This window comes from Rhipicephalus microplus, chromosome 3 (genome assembly GCF_043290135.1).
Source record: "Rhipicephalus microplus isolate Deutch F79 chromosome 3, USDA_Rmic, whole genome shotgun sequence".
NCBI classification, from domain to species: domain Eukaryota; kingdom Metazoa; phylum Arthropoda; class Arachnida; order Ixodida; family Ixodidae; genus Rhipicephalus; species Rhipicephalus microplus.
The window spans coordinates 65,982,237-65,996,180 of NC_134702.1; the positions used below are offsets into that span (position 1 = coordinate 65,982,237).

At 42.3% G+C, this 13,944-nt stretch overlaps 1 protein-coding gene and 1 pseudogene across 1 annotated transcript in view; both read right to left on the reverse strand.

The window, feature by feature from the left end:
- The window catches only part of SMC5 (structural maintenance of chromosomes 5), a 115,239-nt gene that overhangs the window by 29,285 nt on the left and 72,010 nt on the right, over positions 1–13,944 (reverse strand). The window contains exons 14-17 of the mRNA XM_075889690.1: positions 8,538–8,599; positions 1,675–1,741; positions 948–1,049; positions 74–148 (exon numbers count right to left, since the gene is read on the reverse strand). Coding sequence (XP_075745805.1) covers positions 74–148; positions 948–1,049; positions 1,675–1,741; positions 8,538–8,599 — 306 coding nt within the window. The remainder of the gene's footprint in view (positions 1–73; positions 149–947; positions 1,050–1,674; positions 1,742–8,537; positions 8,600–13,944) is intronic.
- LOC142803762 (uncharacterized) lies at positions 4,783–6,468 on the reverse strand (annotated as a pseudogene).

Below are 13,944 nucleotides of genomic sequence, written 5' to 3' on the forward strand. Positions count from 1 at the left end.
TCAGCGTGTTTCTACTAAGTAACAGAGTCCACATTTAGTGATGCCCGATCAAAGTGAGAAAAATGCCACTAACCTCGAGGGCCTCGCGTTTCTGCTCCAACAGCATGTTGAGCTGTCTAATGTGACTCAGCTCATTTAACCACCGTTTCTGCAAAAAAAAAGGAAAAAAAAGGCAATGTGACTTGAAGGAACAAAAAAGATAGACTCCCCTGATGTTTCCGTCACTGAAGACAGGCTCATGGGTTACGGTCGGTGAACGGAGTGAAAACCATTAAAAGTAAAGACAGGTTGCGTAATTAGCAACCTATTAGCATGCATAAAAATAACATTTCTCTTAAAAAGAGAAAAAATAAAAGAACAAAAGATCGAAAAAGGTCAAGACTTGAGAGTGCAACCATAATGCAGGGTAAAATTTTCGCAAGACCAACAAAATAATCGGACTAAAAACAGCAGTTTTGCATTAAAACACATATTCACTTCACTTTGCATGAACTCCTCCATAGACAAGGTTGCCTAGTCAAAAAGAGAACAAATAGCATAGCCGAAAAGTAGCCAACTTGAGCAGAGGACAGTAAAAGTAACTAAATGTGGCCATGCATGTGTGAAATCAGCAGCTGCATTTTTGCTTAATTGCTAAAATCAAAAATCTTCGGTGTCAGAAATGTAAACAAAGTCGAGGGTTCAACGGAAATCCGCCTCGTCGGGGAATATTCCCGACAGAAAATAGCAAGCACCAATCAAAAGGCCATGTATGCTTTATTTTCTCCTGATGCCCGACAGCATAAAAACTGGGGATGAGACACTAAAATGGAGGCGCATCTTATAGGACAGTTTGTTGTAAGTGCTTTGTACAAGCAGTCGAATCAAATAAAAATAAACAAAAGAAGTGTAATGAAAACACAATTCAACACGAAAGGTACATATATCACAATGACTATGAAGCTTACTTTTGCCGTTCTCAGCTCTTCAAGTTGTTGCTGCAAAGTCCTGTCCTTCGCATTCAGATTCTTCACTTCAGCTGTTCTCGCAGCAATTTCTTCAGCAAGAGCCTGTGAATGAAGAGGAGGAGGAAGGAAGGAGCAAGGACAGGAAGGTTAGCCACCTGCGAATGAAGTTAATAATCGTGCGTGCAAGCTTCTACCGTAGCCATACAAGGTCACAGTGAAAGTGCAAAAGAAAACAGCACCCCCTTTCCCTAAAAAAATTATGTACATGCGATAAAAATTATTGGCTATATTATCTGACAGGATCTGCACTTTTCCCAGAACCCCTCGTAATGAAAAATAAGATTATCATCATCTTTGTTATGGAAATCGCACTGCCAAGACTTGGCAGGCTCGTACATCAGCACTTTACCGATCAACCTGCCTAAAGTTAGATGAAAGCCATGCGCATACTGTATTTTGAGAAGCAAAAGGCTGCCATACACAATTCCTGCAATGACATGCCACTGCTCAAGCTCTCGTGTTTGTTAGTGATAAATGTAGTACAGTTTTTGCCAAAAGTTTCAAAGTCACTTTGTAAACGACAGCAATCATTTCTGGGCTTTGCAGCTAAACTCTAGCAGCCCCATCTACCAATATAATAAATAATCCTTTAGCATTCTTTGGAAGTATATTAAGGTCTTTGGAAGTATATTAAGGCATGGAAAAGTTGACACATCACTGCTCTCACCTGCTTTTGTTTTTCTAGCTTTCTCAAATTGGTGACGTCCACAGACATGGTCAACAGGTGGGGTGCACTAAAGATCAAATGAAATATAAATAAAATGTAAGAACATGACATAAGTTCAGAGATACACGTAGCTAAAAATATACAAATCTAAACAAACAGCTTAACTTTTTTCCTTTATTCTTTTTGACTATACAAGGCTTTGCCAGAGGCCATGATGAAACAGGGTTAGCATCCTGACGTGGTCCTGCATGCACTAAGCATAACAATGGCAGTGCTTACTTAGCTATCTTTAATTGAAATATAAAATGCACAAAACATACAATATTACCAGATTCACACGCAAAAAAACCTCCACCAATGTTCAAGTAAAGCAAAGAGGAGAAAAGAGGCAAAGCAAACAAGCTTCACTAAACAAAGCTTCTATATGTAAACATTTGAGTGAGAAGGGGACATGAGACTAAAAGACGTTTTAAAGATAGAGATAGATATGTGGGGTTTAACGTCCCAAAACCACTATATGATTATGAGAGGCGCCGTAGTGGAGGGCTCCGGAAATTTCGACCACCTGGGGTTCTTTAACGTGCACCCAAATCTGAGCACACGGGCCTACAACATTTCCGCCTCCATCGGAAATGCAGCCGCCGCAGCCGGGATTTGAACCCGCGACCTGCAGGTCAGCAGCCGAGTACCTTAGCCACTAGACCACCGCGGCGGGGCAGACGTTTTAAAGCAACACTTAGGTCAAATAAGAATTTACGTCAGAGTGAAAGCTCAATGTATGACTACATCTAAAACGACAATATTATCAACAGTGCCCTACTTACCAAGAAATTAAGGTAAGTGCGCAACAGCACATGCGCCGCAATAGAACATTTTCGAAATTATCCACGACGACATCAGATGAACTGCCTACAATAAATCACTAGTAATCGATCTAGCTGCACTAAATGAAGAGCCTTCCGTGCACCAAGAGATGCAATAAAATGCTGCTTGTTCGTTTCTGTATGATTCATGGAAAAAAGAACCACCGGATGTTGATATGGGGAATGGCACGAATGGTTCAAAAATTCAATTTTCGTGTAGGTACACTGGGCATGTGATGCCATCTAGCGGGGCACAGTTGAACCAAAAACGTCTGCAATCTCGGAGCAAACAGCGGGCAATTGATCAATGTCCGTTGTTGCTGCAGTGGCTCCCGCCGCTTTCAGTCTGCTGCTACTAGCGCGGTAAAGACAGGCAACGTTGTGCACAGGCAACATTGTGCGGGCCATTAAAACATGATTTTATTTCAAAATAGGCCCTTCTTTGGCACAAAAGTAACACTACAAGGTTTCTGAACCGCTTGTTCAACAATCAACGCTGACTTCAAAGTCGCCTTTAGTGTCCTTTTAAATGCTATAGCATGAATGAAGATGTATTTATGAGTGAACGAAGTTGTACTATGGGTGTGAACGAAGTTATATTATGTATGCAAACAAATTTGCATTTCACTCATTCTTGTAACCCCCCCCCCCCCTCTTGCCCTAATACCATTTGGCGCAGCAAGAAAATCTGATAGTATAACGTTATTCGTTATACCTTATTCATAAAGAAGTAGCCAACACACTTCCATCAGAGATGAATGAAACAGTGGTTCAGCGTCTCCTCTCTGAGCACTCGAGGTGGCGAAACTCGAGCCAAAGGTACGTGAAGAGTTCTAATGTTGCGATTTCCAAAGGAATACAGTTGAACCCCTTTTTAAAAGGCATGCTCTGGACAGCAACTCTTTTATATGAGATGTCTCTTACAGGCAGGACACCACGTATGCATTTTCTTTTTCGCTAATATTTTACTATTGGCACATTGGTGTCTCTTACACCCATTTGTCTCTTATATCAGTGTCTATTATAAAGGGGCTTGACAGTAACACGACACTAAGGGTACCGTATGGGTGAAGCAGAAGTAATAAGTTACCAATTTACATACCATATAAGCATGACATCCACATTTGCCCCTTTACAAATGGGTTTACATGTGGTCTGACATATGGCTATTTCGAATAGCTTGACATTTCGAATATCTTGAGCAAGAGTACATTGGCAACGGTAAAAGATTACTTCATCTTTATAGAAGTGCCTTGCATTCGTGCAAAAACGAATCGCACACTAAGAAAAGGCAGCACTTCAAGAACTATGAGCCAGAATAAGTTCAAAAGTATACAGTCACTTCACGCAAACTTATGTGAATGGCTAGGACACCACCTAAGTGATGAAAAAGTGTGACTGCCGGTATCCACTATACTTCTCATAGGAACTAACTTGGCTAGCACCTGTTGTCTACATGTCATTCTTTTGGCTCCATTTTTTTTAAAGTGACGCCGCTAGTGATGCGAAGTGGTGCATTTTTACCAATGCTCAACTTGATACACTTCCAGAGCTCCCTAAAACCTTGTGTAAGCCCATTGCAGACACTGTAGCCCAAGGCTTACAGGTTGTGCAAGAGGCAATGCAATTCGCTACTCTATAAGTAATATAAACAGTGCTGGCACACCAGTCATTATTATAGTTTGCTACTGCAATACAGGCAGCTCAGTTAACCTAATGTGATGCATTCAATGTACCTTTTGCATCAAAGATCAAATTCAATTATCTTCTACAGTCACAATACGTGTGGACATCACATGGAGAAACCATCTGCTCCTGTTTTCTTGGTCAATCCATCATGTATAGACATCCACAGAACAAATTCATGGCCTAAAAATATTGATAATGGCAACTAATGCCCCCTGCTCACTCTATGTCATGGTTACTCAGTTTACGCCATTTTTACCACATTTCACGCTTTGTAATTCCGTTCTCACAAAAATAATGCAACGTGTTTTCAAATTAGGTTAGAGCATGTGCTTTGGTTTAATTCTAAAGAGTTCAAAAGAAATCGAAGATGTCTTTTTTTTTAAAATGGCCTTCAAAATATTTCATTTTCAGATTTTTGTCCTCCATTAAATGTTCCTGCTTAATGTTTGAGATCACTCTCACCAATAACATTTTGCAAATTTGTTAACCTAACCAGGGTTCGTACAGGTTTCCAAGCGAAAAATTCAAGAACTTTTCAAGGACCTTTCAACAAAATCAAATAACACGATTGTAGTTCACGATAAATTTTATTGCACAAAAGAATGGATGTTCAGTTCACTTATTATACTGTTTCACTAGACTAGAAGTTTGGAAGCTCAGGATAGGTCTTTCAGTTTTTTTTTTCTATTTGAGTCCTAATGCCATCAAGTTCATCAATCTTAAGTTTCGCCGTCTTTCGCAAGCTATTGGACTTTACTACATGCTTGATGTCACCAGTTGCTTCTGCCTTTTCAGCAACGCCATCAGCAGAGGTCATTAAATCAGCAACAACTGCTTCAAGCTTCTTTCTCATCAGCTGCATGCATTAAACTTCCTCCATAACCAGGCGTTTTTTGTCTGACTTGCATTTTCTTTGCACATTCTCTTCTCCGATTCTAAGTGTGCACCAGAGTGCAGCCTCGCTGCAGACACAGCCAATCTGAGCTCTTTAGTTATGGGGACATTTAAAACGTCACCTGTCCTTTGCACTAAGTCACATATGACATGCTGCAAGATATACGGCAAGCCCTTCAAGTTCTCTACGGAGATTTGGCGGTTGACGCTAAACCCCCGTTCAACACTTGCTTGTCCATAACTAAGAACAAGAAGGAGCTTGGTTGTTTTCCATAGCTCTTTGCAGGAAGGGTGGAAGCTCAAGAGTTTGCGAAAGAACTCGTCCAGCCTGCTAACGCTCCTCTCAAAAAGGCGAAGCTCATGCTTGGACTATTCGAGCATTTCGGTGTACTCTGCAAGTACACATTCCCGCCGGCTGTCACTCAGTCTTCCTGCTATGGTCAAGATGTCTAGCACCTTTCTTAGGCCCACCAGGCACTGATCTGGCTTTTGAGTACATGAGCTGGGGGTCTAGAGCGGACAGGTTTCGAACCAAACACGACTTCAAGAGACTTCATTCCAGTATTTTCTTGGTCACAGCTACCAAACATTGCTTGCACTCCATTCTGAATCGAAATGCATCCTTTGCACTAGCTTTTGAATCCTCCAGTGCTTGTTCACACTTGCGACCAATATCCACTTTTTCAAGTGAAATGTGGTTAAGGGGGTTATCAACCTCCACCCTCAGCAGACCACCAACTCCTCCCAATGACAACACTGGGGCTTTCGTGAATTTCGAAAGGAGCTCCCGCGCAGCACTTTCAAGATCTCTTCCAAGAAAGAAGATCATGGGTTTGTCGGATTGAAAGTCGTTCAAGAATGGCTGAATAATCAATGCAACACTGAGGACAAAGTTCAGTTTTGCCAGCGTTAAGGAGTCGCGACAAAAGCTATGCACATTTTCAAAGGATGCACACCTAGGTAGGCTCACCTGCTTGCTTCTTGCAGACTCCACATATTTCTTTTTTTTTAATAAATGTATGTAAGGAGAGGTTGGTGCCAATGCATGGTGCCGGCTACTCCTCTCATATTTCTTCATATCATTCCAAAGAAGCAAAGCTCTCTCAATTGTGTTTTCCACCCATCGATGGAACACAAACGGCAGAGGAAATTTGTTCTGGGTAGTCACTGTTGAAAAATCATCCCTTCGTACAGGTGAGTCATGGAAGAGTGCACTCATGCTTGACAGTAGAATGTCGATGCCTCACTTAAAGGCTGCGACGCCTGCTTTGTAGGCATTATGGACGGTATGGAGGCCACACGTTGGACTTGGGGGTTTTCTTAAAAATGAGCTTGCATGTTCCTAAAAAACTTAAGGCTGACATTTGGCCGTCCACGGATATCTGAAGAATCTTGCCAAGTGGCAAGGACTACAAAGCCTTCAGTAGTACGTCCTGCATATTGTCTGCTGTGGAGTGCCCTACGAAAGCGGAGGTGTACCATGTAGCGACCGCCTTGTGTGCCGAGTCCCAATATCGCACATGCCCATTTGCTTTTCGCGCAGGAAGACGTTCATCGGCTCGTCAAAAAGTACGACGTAATGTTCGGACTTCTGTACCTCTTCTCGCAAGCACGACAAGAAAAATGGCCTCAGTCCATGACATGCAACATACGCACATTTCTTCTCGCCGCAAGAAAATTATTTCGCCACCTGACTGTCAGGAAACATCCGTTTGAACAAGTCGCCAATTTAGCCGTCGATCTGTACGAATAGGGGATGTAATTACTTTCAGTGTCCACAGAATTTCGGTATCGGTGACGACCTCGTGCGACTTGCAGGCGTTGCTAAGATCGGTCGCTTGCGATGAAGCCGAGCTAGTGGACCGCTCACTCCAGCTTGCCGTCAGGTAGCTCTGCATAGAGTTTCCAGCTGCCATTTTCACAATTCCACTGTGCTTCGTGCTTTTTGCGTGGCTTTTGAGAGCAGATTCACCCACAGAAGCTACATCGAAGCTCTTTTTGCAAAATGTGAATTTTGCACTGGGAGTCGGATACATCCGGTGCAATCCAATGCTTGTAATTATCGTTGGTGAGCCAGACGCTCTGGAACTTGCATTTCTCAGGCATTACTGCAAATTCTGCCACCTGCATACACGATCATGCGATCACAAAGCACACAGCAACCAACATGTGCAAAGCAAAACACCACCGGAGACCGAGCAAGCACCGACAATGACAAGCTACACAGCCTACAATGTGGCCAACAGATCACACTGAGGTGGCTGAGGGTAGCGAGTGTGTGCTGCACTTTTTTTTTTGCAAGTTGCTGAGGGATACCACTAAGCGAAGCCAAAAGAAAGCCTTTTAAACACTAGTAAGGTCTACAACAATAAGCGCATTCGTCCAACTTTTTTTTCCGGAGCTCAAAATTCTGTAACCTCATTGTGGCCATCAGTTTATGGCTTCTCACCAACCGAAGCCAAAGCAAGCCAGAGAAAAACAAAATAATGGCACTGCAGGTGCGCGCATGCCTCCATCTCATACGGGCAGATTGACTATGTCTGACTTCGCAATCGCGGTGTCGCAGGACGCGATAAGCAATAACGCTTGCCCGGCACCATGCTCAACTGCTGTGAATTGCGAGTCGTCCCATTGGACCCTGTGAAAATGCCCAGTAGTCAATGGTTTTCAAGGACTCAAACGAAAATCCAGGACTTTCAAGGCTTGGAAAACGAATTTTTCAATTTCAAGGGTTTTCAAGGATTTCAAGTACTTGTGCACACCCTGCCTAACATGTGGCAATGCTCTCGACATTTTTGGGAAGTTTGACATTTATACGCGCGGAGCAAAAAAAAATCCAAAGTTTCAGCAATATTGAGCTGAGGGCCAATTTTGCATTTTTTCCTTGAAAAAAAAAAAAAAACAGCACCCAAACTGCAAAGTAATGACGGTTTATCAAAGAAATGGTTTATCAAACTATTTTAGTATGTGGCCTAAGCTTTTCAGACTTACAGGTACAACAGTTTTTTTGCCGGATCTCGTTTAATTCCCATTTTCACGAAATTCGAAAGAAGCGGTTGCAGCTCAGTGGACATTTCTGAATTTTTTTTTTTAAGGCTAAATATTTTTTCAAGAAACCACAAGTAGTTTCGTGGTCCTGAAGATTCGGAAAACAAAATATACTTTATCTGGTGAGATTAAAGGGGGTTGGCGGACATGCACCAACGTTCTTATCTGAACACAGCCTACTATCACTGCATCATTTTGACATGTTTGCGATGTTACTCTTACCATAACATCATTATATTGTAGAATAAGCCTACATTCTTAAGACATCAGTGGGAATCTTAATAAAGAATTTGTAAATGCTATGTATATTAGTTCGCTTATATCCAATGTAAAGAAAAAAAATGCAGAGAAAAAAACAGCAATACTTACGACACCTCCGAGCATGTGGTCATGATTCGTGAAGGGTCGTACTGCGACACTTTGATGGTGTACTGAAAAATTATACAGAACACGAGAGAAAGCTTTGTTAGAATATTTCCTTTATTCATTAGCGAAATATATACCATAAAAACCATAATATAGGTCAAATTAAAAAAAAAAACACGCAACAAAAAGTCAACCCTCGTCTTAATACACCAGTCATTGGCAAAAAAAAATGTGGAGATCTTGCAACAATGGGCAGCTGAAGTCGAAAGCCTTCAAGCAGCGGCACTGTTGGGCAAGGGTAGGCAAGGCTTACAGTGTTCTAGCAAAGCCATTTTGCCTCAGTTATTGGCTGTCAGTCTGCCGTTTCATTTTATTCTATATCCTTCAGAAATGAGTGGTAGTCGACGGCAGTCTACGAAAGGACTTAAGAGACAGGGGTTTGGTATCGTGAAAAATGGAAAAAAAAATCGATTTTTCGGAAATCAAACTTTCAGATTCCTAGAACCCTTTTTCTATCTCATTCCAAATATCTACACTGAAAACCACGCAGAAGTGCTTAGGAAAATTCATTTCACCCTCCTAGGTAGCGAAACTTTTTTCTGAAATCACAAGAAAACAGTGATTTTCAAAAAATTACAGCTTTGCAGTGACGCTGCCGAGAGCCGGCTTCTTGGGCTCAATAGAAGGAGCATTTCACCTTGTTTAAATCTCCCGCCTCAGCTGGCTCCTCCCTTTAAAAACAAATGCACAAAAAGCAAATGGTTGAAGGTCGTTTTGAGGCCCCTGATCATAGAGTTTCATACAATAATACCTAGAGGGGAATGTGGCACTAGTGTCTACACGGGTTTCTTCAGCGGTGCTTGTACGCCCATGGGAGTGATGGGAAGTACAGGCTTCACATCCACTTTGGATGGATAACACTCTTGAGATTCACGACGCTTTTTTTTTTAGTGTAAAACACAGTGATATGAACTTAAGCTTAATTTAAACTTGCTTTAAATATTTGTACGCAAACTTTATTGCAAATATTTTTTGTGACCAGGCGGCAAAAGCGGAACCTCGGCAAATTTAACCATCAGGTATATGCATCGCTCTGACATTGTGTTCCAGATTTGCCATCTAGATTTATTAAATTATTTTTTACAACACTTGAAAACTAACATGCTTGTTTTTCTCTCAAAAGTATGTATTATATATTTATAGAAATAACAGTACAGTATTAAGTGAGAAACACTTATTGTGTCATCTTCTGCGACACTAGGTGCGTCTGTCCCAGTGGTCTGTCCCCAACGCACCCCTGGTTTTGTTGTGAAGTCGAGTGAGCGGAGTATGACGATGCGTCTACTTAGCTTCATCATCGCTTTGCAGTCGATTTAAATTGATTTTAGGCAAGACGCACTCGTGAAAAACATGAACTTGAGGCAATATCCTGCAGTGACATGAGATGCTACATCAATGCGCAGTGGTGAGCACTTCACATAAACTGTCAAAACGACTCGTATAGCTCCAACATCGCAGTAAATTAGGAGATCTAGTGGTCGTCAGCCTCTTCGACCAACAAAGACACACAACAAAGCCTTTTTCATCGCACCCCACTACCCACGCTGCATGAAGAACGAAACTGAAACTGTAGAAAAAAGTCCGTAGACAGTTTGCTAGCTAAAACTATCTAATCCGAAGCCTGTACTTCTCACAATTCCCATGAAGGTACGTGATTGCAACGCCAGATTCCTCTCTAGCTATTATTGTAAGAAGCTCTATGCCCCTGATTGTCTGTGGCCGACATGTTGCCTCAGCTCTCCTCGCCATTGGCCCAATGCTTGCTCCGGGAGATCATCGTTTACTGCTTGTGCGTCGCGAGGACATGGCTCTCAAAAATTGCTAGTTTGTGACGTTTTTACGGCTCAGCGATCACTTAGGATACCATTACGCTTTAGTTAGGAGCTGTAAGTGGATGCACGATCAAATTACTACGAGCCTGGCGCGTCATCGGAGTTGTCTTTAGGGCAAACTCCGCTGACAACAAGACTGTAAGCAAGAACGACACGCTAGCGCACTCGTGGGGAAGTGATTTTTCACAAGCAATGAAGCTATAACTAGATTTAGGATGAGTGTACTACAAGCGGGCGCATGGTCTACGAGCATGGCGGCTCGTCATCAGAGTCGTCTTTAGGGCTAACTTCGCTGACGATGAGATTCCGAGAAAGAACGCCACGCAAGCGCAATCGTGCTGACGTGCTTCTTCGTAAGCAACAAAGCACATCTCTCGCTAGCGCCTCGGAACCGCGGACAGGCATTTTACACATCAGCAGCGTACCCCCCCGTCATGCTCGTCAAACCCCTCCTCCACTGCTAAGGATTGCTCAGAACAGCAGCTAGCAGTTTCAGGCGTCGTCACTTGAAAATGAAATACCAAGCGCAGTGCACACCGATTTTTCTCATCGTAGCTACACATTTCGCGCATCGTCGCCGAGCGCCGCCACCAAGTGCATCACGTGCAGGCTACACTGTGCACACGGCCGCGCACTCCACGGTTTATGAACGCTGTCAATAAGCTTTTGTGATGCGATTTAGACATGCATGCAGCCGTGCTTGACATCGCCACGAGCATCTATGAATGTTCTGAGACAATGAAAGCCTCGTAGATTAGCGTTTCCGAGACTGTCCGTCTGATGAAGCATTTCACGGCTAGAATGGCAAAAGAGCATGTATAAAGCAGGGGCACGAATTTTTATATGCCTGTCTCGTGTCATTAAATAAATTGATAAAAAATTCTTGTGCCACCAGTCTCCTGCCAATAACTTTGTTATTTGGAAAGAAGGCATAGGCTGTCGTGGTGCGAGTCATTTTTTTTTATGCAATAAACCTCTCCATATATAATAAATGTTCTGTGATTGTTTGTAATCAAGTACTTCTTTACATTATTGAAAGGCACACTGGGTAGAGACCACATGCCTGAGAAGCCGAATATCACAAGACAAACCTGACATCACAATTTTTATATTTTTTATAAAGACCTAAAAGGAAGTTGAAACCTTAAACGCAGTTTTCTCAACACTGTTTTTCGTATTTTTTGGTATTATGCGCAACCCCTCCATGAGGTTCAATGAAGAAATAATTTGTCTCCCATTAAGTATTTGTGGTATCACCTCGAAATTTTTATGGAAACACTATGAGGCCATTCTTAGTGTCTGTGCCAATTTTCATCAATATCCAACCAGAAACAATAAATTTCGTCAAAAAAAGCCGGTCAAAAAATTTGACTGGGTTTTTTTTCAAGAGTGTTTTGGACATTGTGCATTGCTAGTATAAAGTGTAGCACTGGAATCACTGTACGAATTTCGATTCAGTTTTTTTTTTTTTTTTTGCCAAGCTTTTTTTTTTCTAAAGGATGACTTGTAAATGACACTGTTTCTGACAATGTGTGTAGGCAGCTACGATGATCTCTATAAGAAAAAAAAGAAGCGATAAAAAAATGTTGATATTGTCATACCCCATAGTCTTCTTTTGAGTAAAGATAACCCCAATTTCAGCTTCCTGGCATGTTTTGTTACAGCGCTAGGCTTTTCACGAGCAGAACATGTAAGTCGAACCATGTAGTATTATGTAACTTGAGAACTACTCAAGGTGTCATGATGAAACTGCCTATTACCCTATTCAAAGCACTTACGAGAATGCATGCCAAATTTTATTGCTCTAGGTGAACAAATAAAAAAGTTTTTTTTTTTCAACGCCACCTCCCCCCTTAAAAAAAAAAAGTTATCGTGTACGCCGAAGCGCACGACAACATGGCGGCACAACGAGAATTCGGTGCATTGAAAAAAGCTTCCAATACTGGAGGAGCCAAAAGCAGTGCATCAAATCCTGCAGCAAGCCCCACCGCGGTGGTCTAGTGGCTAAGGTAATCGGCTGCTGACCCGCAGGTCGCGGGTTCAAATCCCGGCTGCGGCGGCTGCATTTCCGATGGAGGCGGAAATGTTGTAGGCCCGTGTGCTCAGATTTGGATGCACGTTAAAGAACCCCAGGTGGTCAAAATTTCTGGAGCCCTCCACTACGGCGTCTCTCATAATCATATGGTGGTTTTGGGACGTTAAACCTCACATATCAATCAATCAAATCCTGTAGCAACCCCCCCCCCCCCCCAAAAGAGAACTTCGTTTCGTGGTCAGACTTCAGTGCATCCCGTGAAAGCATTCGAGATAGCGCGTGACTCTGGGCTGATAAGGGCGCAATTTAAGGGATCGCCATCGTGGGTGCGCCGACTTATGAAACGGAAGGGCTTTGTGCCTGAGGTGGCATACTTCCGTCTTTCCACAAATGCTGCATCAGCAACGCATTGGATGGAACAAAGGACGATGCACTGTGGGACGTTGCTAGTGAGAAACAGACGTCGTCGGACTCAAGTTGGGACGAATCTGAGTGATAGCACTTTGTGGCCTTCTGGCATGTAGCTACATAAGATTCATCATCATCATCATCAGCCTGACTACGTCCACTGCAGGACGAAGGCCATGTTCGGCCAGTCAACTCGATCCTGTGTTTTCTGCTGCCCCTTTATGCCTGCAAACTTCCTAATCTCATCTGCCCACCTAACTTTCTGTCTCCCCCTAACCCGCTTGCCTTCTCTGGGAATCTAGTCAGTTACCCTTGATGACCAGCGGTTATTCTGCCTACTCGGACTCACACTCACGAAAATTTTCTTCAGCCGGACTCACTTGGGTTCAGACTCACCTAAACGTTACTCAACCGGACTCTTGGACTCGGACTCGGACCAGCGATTATAATGCCTACGCGCTACATGTTGAAATCAAGAAGACATAAGATTAAAGTCTAAATAAAGAGAAATGTCACTACAGAGCAGCTGGTAGTACCGCGTATTTACCAAGGTAAGGGTGCGCTGCAATACTTTGCGATTTCTAAATACTTCTTTTTCGAAAATTCGAAGTTTGAGGGGTCGACGTATATTCCGATCCAACGTATATTCCAGTTTTACGGTATGCCCGATGCTTTAATACTAAAGCTAGATATATCAAATTTGAAGGCCACTGCAAGATAGCTTGATACATAGATAATTCACAGTATAAAATATACCTATCTGAATTTTATACAGACACTACACTCACCAAAGTAAGTCAAGTAAGACGGCGAAAGTGGCAATTTAGAGATTCATTTATACGGTAGACTCGCGATAATTCAAACTGATAATTCAAACTTTTGGTCAATCAAAGAAAACTCAACTTTTTCGTTGACCCTCTATTCTTTCAATATATTTAAAAGCCTCTTCATTCAAACTCCATCATTTGGTTAATTCATACTTTTTGCAGTTCCATACCAGAAAATATCTGCTGCTTTCCCACTACTGTTTAAAATTTGCAAGCTTAAATAACCCTAACAGTCTAAAAATGAAAAA